Source organism: Centrocercus urophasianus, unplaced genomic scaffold, assembly GCF_019232065.1.
Source record: "Centrocercus urophasianus isolate 14NV4802_14NV808 unplaced genomic scaffold, USGS_Curo_1.0 seq_8, whole genome shotgun sequence".
NCBI lineage: Eukaryota > Metazoa > Chordata > Aves > Galliformes > Phasianidae > Centrocercus > Centrocercus urophasianus.
The window spans coordinates 530,244-549,265 of record NW_024885421.1 but is presented as its reverse complement, the minus strand read 5'-3'; the positions used below and the strand labels follow the sequence as shown (position 1 = coordinate 549,265).

The 19,022-nt window shown below is 54.2% G+C and overlaps 2 protein-coding genes across 4 annotated transcripts in view; both read right to left on the bottom strand.

Moving 5' to 3' along the window:
• Window positions 1-787: 787 nt before the first annotated feature.
• Window positions 788-6,572, bottom strand: STOML2 (stomatin like 2). The gene is made up of 9 exons (XM_042838405.1): window positions 6,423-6,572; window positions 5,986-6,085; window positions 4,993-5,051; window positions 4,535-4,636; window positions 3,809-3,943; window positions 2,464-2,608; window positions 2,075-2,154; window positions 1,692-1,820; window positions 788-1,109 (listed from the first exon to the last, which is right to left on the bottom strand). The coding sequence occupies exons 1-9, from the start codon at window positions 6,450-6,452 to the stop codon at window positions 978-980; spliced, it is 912 nt and encodes a 303-aa protein (XP_042694339.1). The 5' UTR covers window positions 6,453-6,572; the 3' UTR covers window positions 788-977.
• A 419-nt stretch (window positions 6,573-6,991) lies between these two features.
• Window positions 6,992-19,022, bottom strand: part of FAM214B (family with sequence similarity 214 member B) — a 33,809-nt gene continuing 21,778 nt past the window's right edge. For 2 of the 3 annotated variants that reach the window (XM_042838450.1, XM_042838451.1), the window contains exons 3-11: window positions 15,636-15,724; window positions 14,075-14,276; window positions 11,208-12,423; window positions 10,267-10,325; window positions 9,873-9,969; window positions 9,326-9,484; window positions 9,027-9,095; window positions 8,274-8,479; window positions 6,992-7,921 (exon numbers count right to left, since the gene is read on the bottom strand). In XM_042838450.1, the coding sequence (XP_042694384.1) occupies window positions 7,768-7,921; window positions 8,274-8,479; window positions 9,027-9,095; window positions 9,326-9,484; window positions 9,873-9,969; window positions 10,267-10,325; window positions 11,208-12,269 (1,806 nt within the window). In that variant the 5' untranslated portion in view covers window positions 12,270-12,423; window positions 14,075-14,276; window positions 15,636-15,724 and the 3' untranslated portion in view covers window positions 6,992-7,767. The other variant, XM_042838452.1, reaches the window with a different exon arrangement.

The window sequence follows — 19,022 nt, the reverse complement described above, 5'->3', positions numbered from 1 at the left end:
CCATTAATTAAGTATTAATTAAGGACGTGAAACTATTAGGAAGTGCCCAAAGGAGGGCTGCGAAGGCCGTGAGAGGCGGCTGAAGGCCCTGGGTGTGCTGGGCCCAGAGCAGAGGAGCGGAAGGCAGCGCTGAGCTCTGCTCTGTGTGACAGCGACAGGCCCAGGGAACGGCATGGAGCTGTGCCAGGGGAGGGCCGGGGGGTGGGGAAAGGCTCTGCACCAGAGGGCGGTGGGCACGGAACAGCCTGCCCAGGGCAGCGGGCACGGCACCGAGCTGCTGGAGCTCAAGGGGTGTTTGGACACTGCAGTCACGCATTGGGTGAAGCCATCAGTTCGATTTTGTGATCCTTATGAGTGCCTCACAACCCAACATATTCCATGATTCTATGGTAACATACCGCAGGGAACACTCCAACCTCTGCCCCTGCATCCCCAGTCCGCTTCTGCACCTGATGGAGGAGGTTCAGCATTTATCCTCTGATCCACAGACCACTCTGATCCCTCAGCTGGTATATGCCAAATTCCAGAGCTGCCCTCCCTCCCCCTGCATACTGACACCCGCACCAGTTTCTAGCATGCTCCTGTACCCACTCCTGAGTGGCACCAGCAACAGCTTGAGCTACTGCATGCAACCGCTGGCACAAGGCCTTATGAAATTCCAGCGACTGGTGGCCCTTGGCTCCAGGCTCTTCTTGCAGATTGTCACAGGCTCAGTGCCTCTCAGCTCAGTTTCACTTCATGTTGCACCCCTCCACGTTGGGACATGGCCCTGAGTACCAGAAGGATGTTCTGCAGCAATGGTACTATTTATTACATGATCAGATTCAGATACAAAATAAGGGCCAAGGGAAGAAGAAGAATGTCTGGCTGGGGAAGATGGCGGAACAGGGCTCCCCACAGCCTCACAGGCCCTGGACAAGTATCCCCTTTCTGGTGGGTGCTGTCCCATCAGCGTGTCCAGTGTCTGTTCAGCCCCACTAGCTGGAGGTCACCTGCTCTGCCTTAAGCATCTCTGTGCTGGGGGGCTGAGGATCCCCATGGGCTGGAGGTAGCTCATCCCGGGTCTTCACAGCTTGTGTCTTGGTCAGTGTGGTGTAGATGCCCAATGCCTGCAGGAAATGAGAAAGCCATCAGGGAGGAGATGAGACACACTGGATGATACAGGAACAAAGATGGTCATTTGTCCCAGGAGAGGGCCCTGTGAGACAGCAGGAAGAGTACTTGCATCAGGTCTATGTCAGAAGACAGGGTGTACATAGGGCTGGGACAGAGCACGCCCCACAAGTAGACAGGGCCCCAGCTTTTCTAAAAGGGCTCTGCTCAAGGCCTTGATGTTGCCATGCCACATCACCATTTTAAGACAGCTATACGGAGAACAGATAGCACACAGCAATGCCTTAAGGAACCAAGCCAAATCCCTGTCTACATTCAGTTCCATGCCAGCAGAGAAATGGTCAGGAAAGAGGCAAATTTACATATCAAGCAGACAGAGAGAAGTCAGCACTTGCCTAGTATTTTTATCAGCTTGTTCTGCCCTCTCTTCTACAGCTGCAAACCAGCACAGCCCCATTTTGCAACCAGGGACTGCCACAAACGGGACTGTCTGGTTCCCACAGGATGCTGCAAAGCAGCTGCTCCAGCCCACACCTTCACTATCTCCCAACAAACAGGATCCCATTGCTGACACTGACCTGTGCTACCATGTGGGTGACATCACCAGTGTTGGTTGGGAGCAGGACCGTGTTGGAATCTTTGGCAAGCTTGGAGAAGGCGCTCACATACTGCTCAGCCACAGAGAGAGAGGCTGCTGCACTGCCATGCTGGAGAGAGACAGATCAGGCTCATCAGGAAAGACGCCGAGTCATGTACCACCAAGAGCTCAACCCAGCCTGTCCTACACGGCAGCACATTACAGCAGCAAAACTCCTCACTGCTGCACAAGTTGCCAACAGACATCAGGGAGGGATGGAGGGAGCACGCAGGAGGGAGGGAGCCATGTGCCACCCCCACTTAAGTTTCACCTCTCTCAGTGCTAGCGCCAAAGCTCTGGCTTCCCCCAGGAGCCATGGCTTACCTGCTGTGCGAGAGCAGCTGCCAGAAGCTGAATGGCCTCAGCCTTGGCCTTAGCTCTGACCAACATGGCATTGGCTTCTCCTGCAATGAAGCACAGCAGAATGCACATCAGAACTGAGACAAAGCACTTGCAAGAACTACAGCAAGAAAATTTCGTTCATGCAAAGCCCCCTTTTAGATAACAATAACCCAGTGTTGTTCTACAACAACCTTCCTGCTTCCCCAGGCTGTGGAGGGGCCCCTAAGGCCTAGCAGAGAGAATGAGCAGCTGAGGAAGCCTGGCCCACAGCAATGCAGTCTGCTCTCAAGGAGAATCACCCCTCAGTACAGAGCAGTGCAGATCCTCCCCAGGCCCTAGTATTCAAGACATATTCCAATCCAAGGCACTACCAGCAGCTTTGTTGATTTGTTCGGCTTTCTCAGCTTCTGACGCCAAGATCTGGGCTTGCTTCTGCCCCTCAGCCACGTTGATAGCAGACTCCCGCGTCCCCTCTGATTCCAGCACTGTTGCCCGCTTCCGTCGCTCTGCCTCCACCTGCAAAGACAGGAGCTGAGGCTGAATCTGGCAGGCAGCTCCGCACCACACTGCCATTCGCTCACTGCTCAGCTCCCAGTGGGACAGGGGAGAGAATCACAGAAAAAGGAAGAAGTATAGAATCATAGAATCATAGAATCATAGAATCACCAAGGTTGGAAAAGACCTAAAAGATCACCCAGTCCAACCGTTCACCTATTCCCAACAGCTCCCACTAAACCATGTCCCTCAACACAACATCCAGTCTTTCCTTGAACACCTCCAGGCTCGGTGATTCCACCACCTCCCTGGGCAGTCCGTTCCAGTGCCTGACCACCCTTTCTGAAAAGTAATACTTCCTAATGTCCAGCCTGAATCTCCCCTGCCTTCTTTATAAAGATAAAAGCTATTTAGTAAGACAGCGAAGGGAGAGAGAAGTAACACTAATGATAATTATATACACATGCACAGTTTTACAAAATGAGAGATTCACAAAGCAATCGCACACCTCCCACTGACTGATGCCCAGGCAATCCCCTAGCTACCTCCCCAAAGTTTTTTTAGTTTTTTCACCTATCATAGGGTATCAAACATTGCTTTGACCAGTTTAGGTCAGCTATCCCTGTACTGCCTTCTCCCAGCACCCCGCTGGGAAGGGCAGTATGAGAAGCTGACCAATAAATGCCCTTGATTCTGTACAGTGTTGCTGAGCAACTAAATCATTGGTGTGTTATCAACATTGCTTTTTTCTTCTAGAGCCAAATTACAGCACCACGCCAAGCATCGCAGAGGAAATGAACTGTGTCCTACATAAAAGCAGGACAACAGGTCAGCAGCCCACCTGCCACAATGCTATGACGGAACACCACCCACAGGGAGAGGACAGCAAAGACACATTCCTAACATTCCACTTGGACAAGCATGGCTTAGCACAGGGCAAGAAGATGGCTGCAAAACGTTAAGAGATCCCCAGTGTGGGCTGGTTCTCCTTCTTGGGATTTTAAAGGGAGCCAGCAGAGCTTGTGTGTACCAGGCAGAGACCTCCACTGCAGGAATAAGGATCAGATTTACTCAATAGCTGTGCATTTGCAGCCAAAGTGCCAAAAGGCTTCCTCCCCTGCAGGACAGCCCAGTGCTGTAAGCTCTGGATGGAGAACAGTGGTGCTGAATGGAAAGGGTGGCTTATGTCTCATTCCACACTGTTCACCCAGAGAGCCAAACCTGCATCTGCATAGATTCCTTCACACGCGGGGGCACGTGTATGTCCTTAATCTCATAACGTAGACACCGGATACCCCAGCAGTCTGAGGCTTGGTTGATGGCATCCACTATGTTGGCATTGAGGGATTCACGTTCCTGGAAGGTACAGATGAAACAGTAGAGAAAAAAGAGGATACAGAGATCAGAAGGGATGCAGACACGCCCCCTGTGGGCCAACATTAGCCAGAAAAGCCCTACTTCAGGAGTCAAAGGCAGGGCTAGATGATCCCACTATCTCTTAAGGTCACATTCTCCCAATGAGGGCAGTGACTAAAATCAAAATTGCTGATACACTGCTGTACATCAGTGTACAACTGGATACAAAGATCTTTCCCAGGAATGCAAACAGTTCCTCAGACCACCAAAAAAAAAAAAAAAAAAAGCAGCATGGGGGTTACAGCCCACTTGAACATGGTCAGCGTGACACTCATCTTGGGCTTGAGCAAAATGTTGATGATTTGAGAGAAACAGAACTGCACCATCCAGGTCAGGACACAGGGCACAAAAATAACTGATGCAAGACACATCTCCAAGGATCCACAAACAGGCTGAGACAAACAGAAGCCAGAAGCTCTCTAAATAAAATGCATTTTGGTATTAAATGTATCAGCCTGGATGCACAGAACCCGCAGGGTTTCGAGAAGCTGTCAGATACTGGCAGCTCCAGTATCCACCTCCCCAACTCACCCGGAAGACTCTATCAAGGGAAAGTTTGCCAAGTTCAGATCTCATCGTGGTCTGGGCCAATTGGGTCACAGCATACTCGGGATCCTCCACCCCGTAGCTTGCCTGGGAAACAGAAGCAAAATGTACAAAGTCTGTGGTAATGCTGAAAGGGACCTCAGGAGAGGCAGAGTGGGTAAACCTAGCGCTAAGATGAAAGATCTGCTGCAGACATGCTTGCTGAGCTCCTCTTCCCAGAGAGCAGCCCCAGGGAAAGGGGCCACCCACCCGCATAGCACATAAAGGATGGAGCACGTGTTTCAGAGTAAGGTGAGATGGGAGAGGCCAGTAAATTGTGCATGAGGGGCTGCCATGGTGGCCAGCACGCTGAGGCTGCACAGAGCCCACTAGGCACAGCCAGAGCTGCAGGCTGCCTCATGCCTTCAGGTTGAAGCTTAGCCTCAGCATAGCAGGGATGGTACCTTGTAGGGATCCATGACACGCAGGTAGAGCACTCCATCAATCTGCAGGGTGACATTATCTGCCAGGAGAGAATGACACATTCTGTTTATCAAAGCAAATGCATGGCACCTCCTCTGAGAGAATTAGCAGAGCTGTGAAAGGTGGTCCCTTTCCTGCTTTAGCATGGCAGGTGTTGGCCCTTGGAGGCAGTGAAATTGCTTTTGATAAATTCTTTGCAATACCAGGCAGTGTTATTAGGAACGTCAATGATCATAGATAGGAAGAAGTTAACCCATCTGATGGTGACATAGCTTCTGACTACAGAACACCCATTCTCAGGGAGGGGCCTTCATCCAGGAAACGCTCTCGCCGTGGAGGCCAGTCCTTGAATGAGCCAGGGAGGAGTCCACTCCTTATGGTCACGTGGAAAGCAAAGGTGAACTGCTTGCATCCGTGCTTCCTGGGCCAATGCTTCACCAGGTGCTCAATCATCAGTTCAGGTCATGACATAACAGTTTCCTAACAGCTGGATTAGCAGAAATACAGATCCTTGTGCAAAAAGGGCTCCTACATCCTCTACAAAGTGCCTTATTTTTACAAAAGAAATCTCAGGCCTTGATATCAAGATGTTTCATGCTATAGTGATGCTAACAGATAAAAGTTTAAATGAGAAATAAACAGGATGCTTAACACTAGAATTTTAACTAACGTGCCCACCAACCTGACCTGAAATATCTGTATGACACAAAAACATGGGAAGATCTTCCTAGTTGAAAATGGAAAAACATATAAATTCTGAGAAACTGATCCCTTTCTGTGATGAACAGATCAAGGCAGTAGTGGAGCAGCCCAGACAGACTGACAGGGTTCTCCTGGTCACACTGCCACGGGTATGGGCAAGCCTGGATCCCCAGGACAGGGCCGAGTGCAGGAGCCTGTGACATTTCTGACCACACTGCCCCTCACTCACCCTGCACGCAAGGGAAGGGACAGGAGACAGAAGCCCTTCTTACCTAGGGTGACAGCTGACTGCTCTGGGACATTGATGACGATTTCTTTGAGACTCTGCACATAACGTATCCGATCCAGCAGAGGGATGAGGAAATTCAAACCCTGCGACAAAGGTGCGATTGGACAGCTGAGCCCTGAAGCCAGGCAAGGGTTTTCCCACCCAGACAGCTCAGAACAGAGGGAAGTACAAACGAACCCCAAGCACGACGTGCTCCCATTGCTGCCAGTAAGTTTACTTCACACACGAGGGAGCTTAAATTACCTAATGCCATAACACCCCTCTACAGGAAATTCGTCTACAGGCAGTTTTAAAAGGATCGCAGTCGGTACGAACAAGCACAGGCACTCGCACCATCCCCTCAATCCGCGCACAACACACGTGCTCGCTACCGCTCTAGGAACCTGCGGAATCCAGGAGGGGAGAAAAGCGGCTCCTTACAGGCTCGAGGATGCGGTGGAACTTGCCCATCCTCTCCACCACCCAGGCCTCCTGCTGCGGCACGAACAGCACGCCGATATTGACGGGTAGCCCGGAGTTCAGCCGCTGCGGGGCCGGGGCCAGCCACGCCGGGCGCTTCAGCACTGGTGCTCGCTGCGGAAAGGAAAGGCACGGAATGGGGCCGGCGCTCCGCACGCCTCTCATCCCCCGCCGGGCTGCCGGCCTCCATCCGCCCCGCGCGGCGAGAGGACCGGGCTGCGATCCGGGGCTCCCTGCGGCCGCACACGGAGCTCAAGCCGGCCGAGGTCGCCGCCCCGCTCCCCTCGGACCCCAACCCGCTGCGGGACGCTCTGAATCCCGAACCCCGCGGTCCCCGCACCCGCAGCAGCCCAGGCCCGGCTCGCCGCGCCGCCTGCGCCAGCATCGCGCCGCTCCCCGCCCGCCGCCCCGGAATGCTCTCCGCGCCGCCCCGCCCCTTCCGGGAGAGCCGCCCGTTTCCTCCTCCCGGCCCGGCCCGACCCGGCCGCCTCGCCCCATGGTTCCGCGATGCCCGAGGTCGGAGGTCCGGGTTACGTTTCCAAACGTTTATTAAATAAAAACCAACACAGAAGTACCGCTACTGCGCTCCGGGCGGGGCCCCAGCACGGAGTGCCGCGGGGCGAACCCCCGGCCCTGGGGTGCCGCAGGGAGAGGCCAGCGGGGTTCTGGGGCGAAGGGCAGGGGCAGCTCCTCACCTGGCCCTCACGGGCCCCCTGGGAGGGGGGGGTTCCACCCGGCCCCTGAAGGGCCACAGCCCCCGCTCCGTGTCATTCCGGCCAGTGGCTGGCGCCCTGCGCGGAGCCGCGCCCCGATACGCACGCACAGTGATGTTTCAGCCACGTGGAGTTGATGCCCCCTCTCGGCCAACCCTCCAGGCTCGTCCTTCGCCCCTGCCCTCACCCCCATCACCCCGGCTGTCCCCTGCCAGGAACCATATCTCCAACACCTCTGCACCCCTATGACAATAAATACTAATAAATACAAACTTCTGAACTTTCTGCTCCCAACCCACGGCCGGGCGCAGGTTGGGAGGAGCCCTCCCCCTCAGCTCCAGCCACACCTCCCAGCTTGCAAAAGTCCTGGGCACAGCCCCAGAGTGCTCCCCAGCCCTTGCCCCTCCTCATAAATCCCCTTTGGTGATGCCAGCTCTGTCCCAGGGCACAGCTGTGACATCAGTGCTGCTCAGGAGGATGGGTGCGTAGGGCTGGGGACACTTCCAGGTGGCTGCGCTTGGTCTCTCTTTTACTCAATGATCCCCAAAGCACTGGGCTGGGCACTGCTCGGTGGCCCTGAGCAAGGGAGAAGGTCAGGGCCAGGGTGAGTAGCGAGGGTTTCTTGGCATCTCCGTGAAGGATTTTAGTTCATATGGGATCCCCGAGTCGACCTCAATCGACTTGCGTGAGAAAAGCAGCCGGATGTTGTCGTGAAGGTAGATCTTCCCAGACTTGGAGCTGTGAAATCTGAGAGAAGGATGAAGGAATTTTAGGCGTGCACACAAGTGCCAGGACAGCCTAACTGACAGCAGGGGACACAGCTCCCTTCCCTTCTGTGGCCCCTGATCAAGGTAGCCACATTCCGGTTGCCTTTGGAGGGATAAAACCCACTGCCCTTGGGCAGAACAGCAGCTTCCACCTCCTTGCAGCCCATCAGTGCAACAGAGGCTGGTCCCTGCTCCTCCTCACAGCTGCAGGGTCAGGCTGCCGTGTTCCTAGACCACCAGGTCTACAGATTTGGAGAAGGAAACATAGGGAAAAGGGGTCTGGGAGCCCAGGGTACTCGTGGGCAGGTCCCCATCCCACCCAGTATTCCTACCTCAGGTGCATCAGGTAGCAGAGGACCCTGCGGGGTGGGTCGGTGCCTGGTGGCTCACTGCAGGACACAGTGGCCCCCTTCTCTTTCCCCACAGGCACCAGGAAAATGCGGTGGCGTAGGAAGGTCATGTGATTGGCAGGCATGTCCTGGAAGTCGTACGTCACCAAGAACATCTTCACCACAGTCTTGTTGGGGTTAAATAAGGTCTGCGGGTAGAGGATGGATGGGTAGTGGTCAGACAAGGTAGGTACTGCTGGGGCATCTGGCCCCATGTCAGTCCCAGGGGGTTTTGCATGAGGCTCAGCTCTTGCCCAGACCATAAAATCCAGCAAGTGTTGCTCAGAGACCCAGCCAACACAAGTAAGTCATGTCCACCCAACTCCACTCTTGTGCTCCCATCCCATCGTCACTGCACATATACAGTCTCCTGCTGGGGACCCCACTAGCCTTGACCTTCCCCAGATCTCCTGTCCCTGTGTCTCACAGCAAGCACCCTGGGGGGTCCCATGCTTCCTCCACCATGCTTTTTTGTGTGCGTGCAAACTCTTGATAGAAACAGAAAAATTCGATGCCCCATTTTTGGAAGCATTCAAGGCCAGGCTGGATGAAGCTTTGGGAAGCCTACTCTGGTGGGAGATGTCCCTGCCCCACAGCAGTGGTTTGGAACTAGATGATCCCTTCCCAAGGAAGACATTCTACGACTGTGTGATAATGCAGCATGTCCACTTCGAGAAGCCACAGGAGTCCACTCACCACTTGGATGGTTCCAGCTTTAGGAACACTGTAACCCTTCTTTCCCAAGGCTTCCAAGTCAATCACTCCCTGGGGCAAAAGAAACAGCATGTGTGAGGAGAAATGTATTGTCCAGATGGGACCTGGCAGTGCCGAGATCCCATTTCTTCTTTGCTTTGCAAGTTAAATGGTAGTGTCCTCAGATGTCTAGTTGCTTGAGCCGTGCTTTCCAGAGACACGCAGCCCCCCGATTAGAGAACATGCAGCGTCTGGACACAGCCCCCAGTCACCTCCCCCACAGTCCCAGCCCACCCGTGTACCAGGAAAGGCGAGGGCGCGCTGTGCTCGGAGATGTCGAAGTAGGTGACATCCACGGGCAGGGTGACATGCTGCGGGCAGTAGGAGCCGCTGGCACCGATCTCTGCGGTGAACCCCTCGATGCGCCCCGATGGTGCAAAGCGCCCTTTCAGGATGGACTCCTGAGAAAGGAGGAAAGCATTACAGACCTTCCAGCACTGTGTAAGGTAAACAATCTGAACTGCAGGCTGGTGTCTGCGGATCCCTGTGTGCCTCCAGGCTCTCTGGAGGCCCTGGCTGCACGTTCAGACAGAACCCACAGGTGGGCTTAAATCACCCTTCTGACACAGAGGACGTGCTGGCTAAGCTGTCCTCTTGGTGAACATCTGCTGGCCAACATAGCCAACACGTGCTGGGCCCTTGGACAAGCCACCCTACCCCATGCCAACTGCTGTAGAAAGCAGCTGGCTCTCATCAAGCTCAGCTTCTCCCAGACTAGTGCCAGCCCAGCCCAAGCTTTCAGGACCCACCTCCCTCCCTAGCAGGTCATCACGATATGGGCACCATTACCTCAAAATTGCCCAGCAGAGCATGGCTGACAGTGGTGGTGGCCCAGGATGATGCAGAGGAACGGGTTCCTCTCCGGAGGCTGCTCCGGAGATGTCGCCTTGAGAGAGAGGAGAATATCAGCACGGGACTGAAGAACAGAGACCTGGGCCACACGTTCCTCAGAGTGCAGATCCCTCCCCAGTGGGAATGGGGGCAGGTCCCTCTCTCCTGCCCCTTTCCTCAGCGGAGGTTGAACTCATTTTCCTAACCCTGGAAGCAGTCTCCCTCCACTTCACAGCCAGGGCTCTTGTGGGTCTTGAAAGTCAACCCAACCTGGCCACCCCACTGGGATATAAGGTGCTGGTACCACTGTACTCGAGACCCTACAGTGAGGCCTCGCTGCCACGACACTCACGATTTGAGGCGCAGCCCGCTCTTCAGCCTCCTCCCGACTGTAGTGCAATCTGCAGAGCTCTGGAAAGGACATGAAACCAGGAACTGTATTAGGGCAGCAGCTGGGGATGTGCACCTCAGGAGATGCTACCACCCATTGCCCTGTCCCACAGTGGTCCCAGCAGATGAGACAAGTCCCTCTGAGGCTGAGCAGCACAAGACATCTGGGGCTAAAGGGCTGCCCAAATCCAGAGCTGGCTACAAGGGCAGGTCCTCACCCTCCCAAACTGGGCCTGTTGAGGAAAGCAATGGTAGTGCCTGAGCCAAGGGTACAGCACACAGCCTCCCACCCTGAAAACCAGGTCCTAAGGAATGGCAACAAATAAGACAAAGCTCCCTGGGCAGCCTGGGAAAAGTCCCATCCCCATGCAATCTGTGCAAAGTCTGGGCACAGGGTCATGCTGCCCACAGCCGGGCTCCTACAGCTGCAGGGCGGGGGCCTAAAGCCACATTGCTGTCTCCTTTTAAAGGCACCCCCTTTTCAGGGGTTTTCCTTTCTGGAAGCCACACAAAAGGCAGCACAGCACAAAGGGATGATGGAACTGGCTGGCATGACTGAGAAGGCATGACAAGGGAAGCTACTGGAGAGCCTCACTCTGCTGCTGGGGCAGCCAAGCTGGGGACAGTCACCAAAAAGGGCACGAGGGCAGGGATAGAGCTGTGTCCCATGCACGGTGCATTCCAGCTCTGAGAAGCAATCAGCCAAGGGTGCCTCTGCTTCTGCAGAGACAAGTGACAGCCTACATACTGCCTGTCCTAGGGCCAGCCACCAGCCACCGCCCTTCCCATGCCTGTGTTGTACCACTGGGACAATACGTAATGCCATGCCACTGTGGGCTACATGCCCAAAAAGAACAGCCCAGGACATTCCCTGCCTCCTCCTGCCCCTGCAGTGACACTCACCTTGGCTGTGGGAAGCAGGTGATTCCAGAAAGGGGCTCCCTTGGCGTCGGTGCTGCGGCAAGCTGTGGGCACTGGGTGGCATGGCAGGGCTCTCTTCTTCCTCACCAGCTGGGATAGGCTCTCATCCTCAGAGCAGGAGTCAGCCATAATCTCACCAGCCGGTAGCAACTTCCTTTTGGCTGGGCAGCTGCTGCTGCTGCTGTTCCCACAGGGTGTCTTTTCCTGGGAGCTCAGGTTGCTAGGCTCAGGGCTGAGTAACATCTGTGGGGCTAGAGGCTCCTTGCACCCATTAGCCACCACCGGCCATTCCTCTGCTTCGCCAGCCCCGCAGCGGTGAGCGGGGCTGCTGCCTGGCTTCTCTCCCCTCCCACCACAGTCCAGCTGGGGTTTTTGTGCAATATTGTGCAAATCAAGGTCAGGTAGGTTATGGTCACTCATTTGCTCCCCATTCTCCCAGCAGTCTGCAAGCTGATTCCCCGGTGGGACCGGGCAACTATCTCTTGTGTGCAAAGTACTGCAAGCAATGTGCTGTGGCCAGAAGGAGGAGGTATCTTGCGGCTTGTCCTCTCTATTGGCCTTAGGGCTGGGACTGCTCACACACCGGTGCTCCACCACCTGCAGCCCACTATGGGAGAAATGCTGGGCAGAGCCGCACAGAGAGAGCTCGTCCACCAGCAGACCATCCTCAAAAGTATCATCGTCCTCCAGGGCAGCCTGCCCCAAGCCCCCATCACGCTTGCTGTCCACCCCACCACCCCAGTGAGTTCGTTTGGGATCCCGCACCCCCTCTGGAGTTCGCTGCTCAGGGTAGCTCCTCTTGAGAGTCGGATGACTGCCTGCTCGTTGCTCCGTGCTCTCGGAGGAGCTGGAGAGATGGGAGAAGATGGAGACCTGGTAAACCTTCTGGCGCTTGATCTCTGTCTCGTTGTAGCCCATGAGGATGCCGTGGTGGGCACAGTGTTGTGAGGAAGGCTCCAAGGCTGCCTCTCCACTGGGTCGGGACAGGCTGGAGTCAGCGCTGCGCTCCGGGGGCAGGGACGTCTCTGTGTGGATGTGCCGCATGGAGCCTCACTTGGCTGGACTCCACGTGGAGTTGGAGTCAGGACAGCCCATGCAGCAGCAGGAAGGGGACAGTAAAGTGCCACAGGTGATGCCGAGAGGGCAGAAGCTAGACCTCTTGCTCAGGATGTCCAGGTGAGCCCCCCAGTATGGGGCTCTAGAAAGAGAAAGGAGTGAGGTCAGGCAAGATCATGGTCCTTGTCCAGCTTTCCAGCCCTGCTGGGAGACAGGCAGCTCTCCCCCGGGACGAAAGGAGGAATCAGCACAGTGTGGCTTCTCCAGAGAACCCTGTGGCATCACTGACCTGCAGGATCAGCACTTTTATCCCAGCATGGACACAAAGAGGATTCTCCAGCAGGGCTGGAGGCTATTGCAGACAAGTCTGTACAAGCAAGGAGAAGAGGGTCTGCCCTCTGCTGGGGACCTGACATTCTCGTACTGCTCTGAAGTGCAGCAGTAAGGCAGGTCAGACCAGTCCCAGGGACTCAGGACTGTGACCCCATCAAGCACCAGCAATCAAATCTGTGAGTCCTTGCCAAGAAAACCTGTGCCAGCCACATGCGCCGAAGGACGCGGGCTGTCTCAGGTTGCCAGCTCCACAGTAGGGATGGGAACCTGCCTGCGCAACCCAGTGGAATCTGAACAATTATCACAGCTAGCTAGCTCTGATAGCTTGGACCAGAGTCCTCAACCACATGGATGAGCAATTGAGCAGCACCAGGAGTAGCAGAGACCACCATGGACTCCTGCACCATCCATCCACCCCTGTACTACCCATAAGACCCATCCTTGCATGCCTGGAGGAGTCAACCACCTTCATGCTGCACAAGACCTTGATTTTATTTTCACTGTGTTTCAGATGTGGCCATGAGCTGTCTGAATTGATAAACCCTGAAATGTCTGCAAGAGACAAAGAGATGAGAAGTCTGCATAAAAATCAGTGGCGTGCCAAGGAGCTCCATCGCCTAACGCAGCCTAAAAACAGCCCATACCTGGCAGCTTTGCCCTTTGCCTGTCTCCACAGCTGCCTCTGCTCCTTTGGAGCAAAGGCTTAGGGGCAGGCACGCAAGAGAAGTAATTCTTCGAGCAGGTCAAGGCCATACGGAGACATTTTGACTCCGACTGTGGTATTTTGACTCCGACTGTGATACTGAAGGAAAGGTGCCAGACCGGGGTGGTTGAGCCCAGGAAATTTCTTTTAAGAGAAACAATGAGAACACGCACCAGTACATGCTGGGGCCAATCGCCCGGAAAACAGCTTTACAGAAAGTGCCCTCAGATATCCTGGTGGACTCCAAGTTGCCTATGATCCAATGGTGCACCCTTGCCACAGAGAAGGACTGTAACTCCTTCCCTCTGCCCACAACTGGTGAGGCCGCTCCTGAGATCCAGGAAACGGCCACAAAGATCATTAAGAGAGTAGGGCACCTCTCCTATGAAGAAAGGCTGAGAGCTGTAACTATTCAGCCTGGAGAGAAGGTTCAGAGGGGATCTCATCAATACCTATAAGAACTTGAAGGGATGGTGCGAAGAGGACGGTGCTCTTTCTGTTGGCATCCAGTGACAGGACAAAAGGCAGTGGGTGCAACTGAAGTACATCAGGCTCTGTCTGAACACCAGGAAGTTTTTTTTATTGTGAAGGTGAAGATGTAGATCCTTGAAGATCTATAAAAGCTGCCTGGACATAGGTCGAAGGCAACATGCTCTGTGTGTCCCTACCTGAACTGGGGTTAGCCCAGATGGACACTGACCTCAGCCACTCCATGATGGCCCCCACTCCAGCCTGTCCTGTGTGCCCCCACACTCACCTCTCTGCAGCAGAATCCCACTCCACTCCGGATCAATCTCCCCGTCCCACAGTGGGCGGTCGTTGGCACAACTAGCTGAAGACACTTGCCAGCCAGGCACCCCCCAGAAGCGGCGTGGCTGCCGTGGAATGGCTCCCACCATCACGGTGTGCCTCCAAACCTCTGCAACGTCCTCTCCAGCTCTTTAGTCTTCACAGCAGCTCTGAGGGGAAAGAAAAAAGGGGGAGATGCAGGGCTAGCGTGATATAGATGCTCACCAGGAAGAGAAGGACAGAAGAATATTGCTGGCCTGAAGGGTCACACAAGTGGAGATGGCAGTCTTGAGGTCCAGCCTCTCCCCAATGTCAAATAAATCTACAGATCATGTAAGGCAGTACTTTCACCTTATTCTCCCTTTAAATAATAAATATTTTAAACTAAGCTGTGAACTCTCACACCTTGCTTGTGCTTTACAGTCTTTACTTGCTTTCCTGTATGAAACCCTGTGTATATGAAGAGATCTCTACTTCAGTGAGGCTAAACAAGGCTAAGTGCAAGCTGTTGCACATGGATCAGCACAATCCCACATACGTGCACGGACTGGAAGAACTCCTTGAGAGCAACCTCGCAGAGAAGGACTTGGGGATTCCGGTGGACAGAAAAGCTGTATATGAGGTAGCAGTGCATGCCTACAATCGAAAAGGCCAACAGTACTGTGGGCTGCATTAACAGAGGGGAGCAGGGAGAGGGAGGGGACTGTCCCCTCCTGCTCTGCTCACGAGGCCCCATCTGCTGTATGCGTCCAGGTCTGGGGCCCTCAGCATAGGAGTGAGCTGTTGGAGCAGGTCCAAACTAGAGCATGGAAATAATCAGTCTACTGCAACATCTCTGCTACGAAGAAAGGTTTTGGGAGCTGGGCTTGCCCAGCCTGCAGAATAGAAAGCTCTGCAGAGACCTCCTTGCAGCTCTTCGGTATGTAAATGGACCTGATGACCAGAAAGGAGACCAATTTTTTACACAGACTGATAGTGATAGGGTAATGGAGAGTGGTTTTAATTTAAAAGAGGGGAGATTTATATTAGATGCTATAAAGCACTGCGGCACTTCAGAGCAGTGAGCTCTCAAGAACAGCTGTGGGTGGCCCCATCCCTGAAGGCACTCCAGGCCGGATAGGATGAAGCCTTGGGCAGCCCCCCAGTGGGTGGGAGACAACCAGCCCATGGCAGGGACTGGGACTGGGTGGGCTTTAAGGTTGCTTCCAACCCAAGCCATTCTCTGATTCTACAATGATTCTATGATTAATTTTGGTGATCATTTCATAACTTGTTTTCCAAGACACTGCAGTCACCAGAAACCTGTGGGCTTCCAGCTAGTTGCTGATCTCATGTCCATCCACACTTTCATCCACCATGCAGGACATTTTCTGGCCATACAAAGAAAAATACTTGCAATTACTTTCCTCCAGCCAGAGATGCCTGTCAGGAAAGGGAGAAACAGGAGCCTGACTGCCCTAAGACTGGAGGTTGGTTCCTCACAAGTGTTCTGTGGAGCACAGACAGCAATCTCTTCACACAGCACTCACCTGCTCAGAGGCACCCTTTATGTACGGAGATTTGCAGATAAGCGCAGCTCCCTTGTGGTTGTAAACCACTCGCACTGCAGCTTTGATGCCTGGAAGAGGGCAAGGAGGAGAATCAATCTGAGCAGCAGCTCATGGTCAACACTTTCACAGCAGGCAGGAGACCTTGGGCAATTCCACCCTCAGCTCCTCTGCCACAGGACTTCTTGGAAGCTCTGCAGTTCCAGGAATCTCTGGGTGAAGGAGAAGGCGCTGCCCATCACTGGGGACTGTGCGCATCTCTCCCCAACACAGCCTCAGTTGGAGGCTGTCTGGAAGGAAGCTGCTACTGTCCTATTGGACATCTTGACCACAAGCACAAGTCCCAGAGCCTGGAAACAGCAGGGCCAAGCAGATGAACAAAATCCCAGCAGGGATGCTCAAAGGCACCAAATACACAAGTGCACCCCTTTCTAACACTCTGGTCCATCAGATCCTATATCAGTGCAAGGAGCATGTTGCCTGACCTAGTCTGCCTCAGAAAAGATTCTGTTCCCTCATTATATTTCTGGTAACATTTGCAATTAGTCCCAGTTCTCAAGTGAGGCCAGCCCAAAAGCCACTTCCAACAGAGCCAGGGGAGGGGCACCCCCAGTGAGCAGCCAGAACTGAGATGCAACATGTCAGCTCCCACGGAGCACTCAAACACGGCGAATCAGCACTGCAGCATAACAACCTCCTGGTCTAAAGCCTCAACAAAAGCTCTTTGTAAAGCTCAGCCCCTCCTGGCATTCTGCAGGAGGGAAGGCAGGTGGATGTCTGCAGCCATGGGAAGATGCCATACTGCTGACACACCGTGCTCGGCTCGTCTAGAACAGGGAAAGCTCCAAAATCAGGTAACTGCTTCCCTTTTCCACCTCCAGGGCAGATCTGCACCATGACTTCCATGGCATGGTCAGCTACTGGGAAGCAAAATCAGCAAAAGTCGGCAACAGTCAGCATGGGGCGGTGAGCAGAAGCCACATCCTTCCTTTACGTGTCCATGCAGGATAATGTGCAGGTGCAGCCTTTGCTCTTTCCTTCTCTGTCCCACGCCCTTCTATAGTCACAGCCCTTCCCAAATCCTTATGTAGGCAGACTGAGCCCTTTGCTCCCCAGCGGCAGCTGCCTCACAGGAAAGTCTGACATCACAAACTCACCCCAAATGAAGTCTCTATGCCAGTCCCCAAGGGATGCCAGCACTGGGCAGTAGTGCATGCACCTAGCACAAGGGGCTGCACCTCACCCTGCCGATCCAGGTGCCACTGTCCAAAGAATCATGTGGGGAAATACCAGAATTCCACAACCTGCCTCAGAAAGTCCAAACACAGAGACTCCAAATACCTGCAGCCACAACAGGGATTCCAGAGCCCCACTTCTGGAGGTCTGGATGGGATAGCACCAGGTCTGAGTCCTCACTGCCCCACTGAACAGTATGGGTGCCAACTCCTGGATGCAGCACATGAGACTCCCTGTGTCCAAGCCAGAGATCCAGCCCCTCCCACACCCAAGCAGCTGTGATTTTGCTGATGTTACACCCCACACTGGTTCTCTGAAATAGGACTGACTAGGCTTTGCCTGCAGGGCAAAGCTTGGCAAGAGCTTCTCCTGTTCACAATGAGCTTCCAGGCCAGTTGGAGGAGATGCCCCACCTGTCCCAGCCCAGCACACAGAAAAACAGGATGGCTGCTGCCAGTGCACAGGCAGAGTTCTGTATCAATCACATATTGAAGGAGGAGAAATTCCCCCCGCAGCGCCACCAGGGTCACACTCCAGCTGTGGTTTTGCAGGGCTCTCCCAGCAGCTGGATCCAGAGCTTTCCCCTCTTCTTCTAGCCTGGCTAATCCTGGGGAAAGGCACGAGACTTTGCCAGCTGTAGGACACATTGTGCTAAAGAACCTGCAGGGAAGGGGGCACATTCCAGATGCTGGGAAAGAGAGCCTGTGTTCCCTGGGGACACCAAGCCAGCAGACCATGACGCAGGATGACACAGCCAGGTCTGGGGGGTCAGGGACATGGCTTACCTGCTGCTTTCATTCCTATTAGCCCATCCAGGGGGAACACAGGATAAACAAACCGTGGACTCAATCTGCTGGCAACAGAACAGGATGGCAGGAGAGGAAGGGTCCCCGGCTGGGCAATGCAGCAGCTGTACTGCATGCTGGGATGCAGCCTGCAAAAGGATCTGCTGCTGTTTTAACTGTTCTGCACCACACACAGGGTGGGCCAGAAAGGAAGTGAGGAGATTGGAAGTAGCTCTGCCAGAGTGGGGAGAGAAAATCTGCAAAGGAGCAGCCCTGGGATAGAGAAAGTTCACCCAACGGAACTCACAGGGCTTTGCAGAGGGCAGGTGGCCATATCTGAGCATCACTGCCTGAGACAGAGCACCATGACTGTGAACTGGTGGGGATGAGAGGGCTCCTTGCACCTTTCACACAACAAAAAATCAGAAAAGCAACCTCAAACTGGCTTTTATCTTGCTCCCTCTTCTGGGCAGTGCTAAGGAAACCTTTGCAGCATCACTGGGAATGAAACAGAATCCAAGCAGTACAGGAGAGGGGTTGCTGTTACAGGGAAGCACAGAATAATCCTCAGTACAGAACACAAGGCAAGAGAAAAGGCAGTGGAAAACTGCTAAAGAGTGACTGCCTGGAGGATAAACCATAACTCTGTTAGTCCTATCTGAAAAAAAAAAGGAAGGAAACCTAACCACGGAAAGCATAAGGCCACAAAGCTCCCTGCGCAGGCTGAGAGCAGGGCTTGAGAAGCAGAAAGTTTCCCTGTAGGACAGCAGCACAGCAGCAATACAGACATCAGAGAATGGCTTCTTCATGGCCTCTGTGAGATTGGGTATGCCACCATCAGGAGAGACACAGACAGGTGACGCTGGGGACACTTCCAGCACCATCCCTGGGAGAGGCGGTAATGGGAGAGAAGGCAGTGAGAGGGACGTGATGGAGCAAACAGCACTTGAAGGGCTGAGTGGGGTGGAGGTGGCTGTGACACTCCCCTGGGCTTCAGGCTGGGGAGGAAGAAGCTCACAAAATGGGAAGCAGGGAGAGGAGAGGAGTGAGGATGCAAAGGGAAGGAGTATCCCACCGCAAGGGCAAGCCCTGCTCTCGGGGCTCTGAGGGAGGCCTGCTGCCATGCCAGATTTATACAGCTGCAGTGCCTCACTTGGTGCTGGCCCCTGTGCAGATAACAGAAAGGAAGCTCAGGGGCTGGACAAAGATGGGGCAAGAGGTAGCGCCCACATTAAGCTTCTGAAAACCACCGGGAACAAACCCTGTTCCTCCCTCTGCCACCATCCCAGCAGATCCCAGAAGGGTCAGAGACCCCTACGTGCTTGGATACTCCCAGTCCCCACCATGA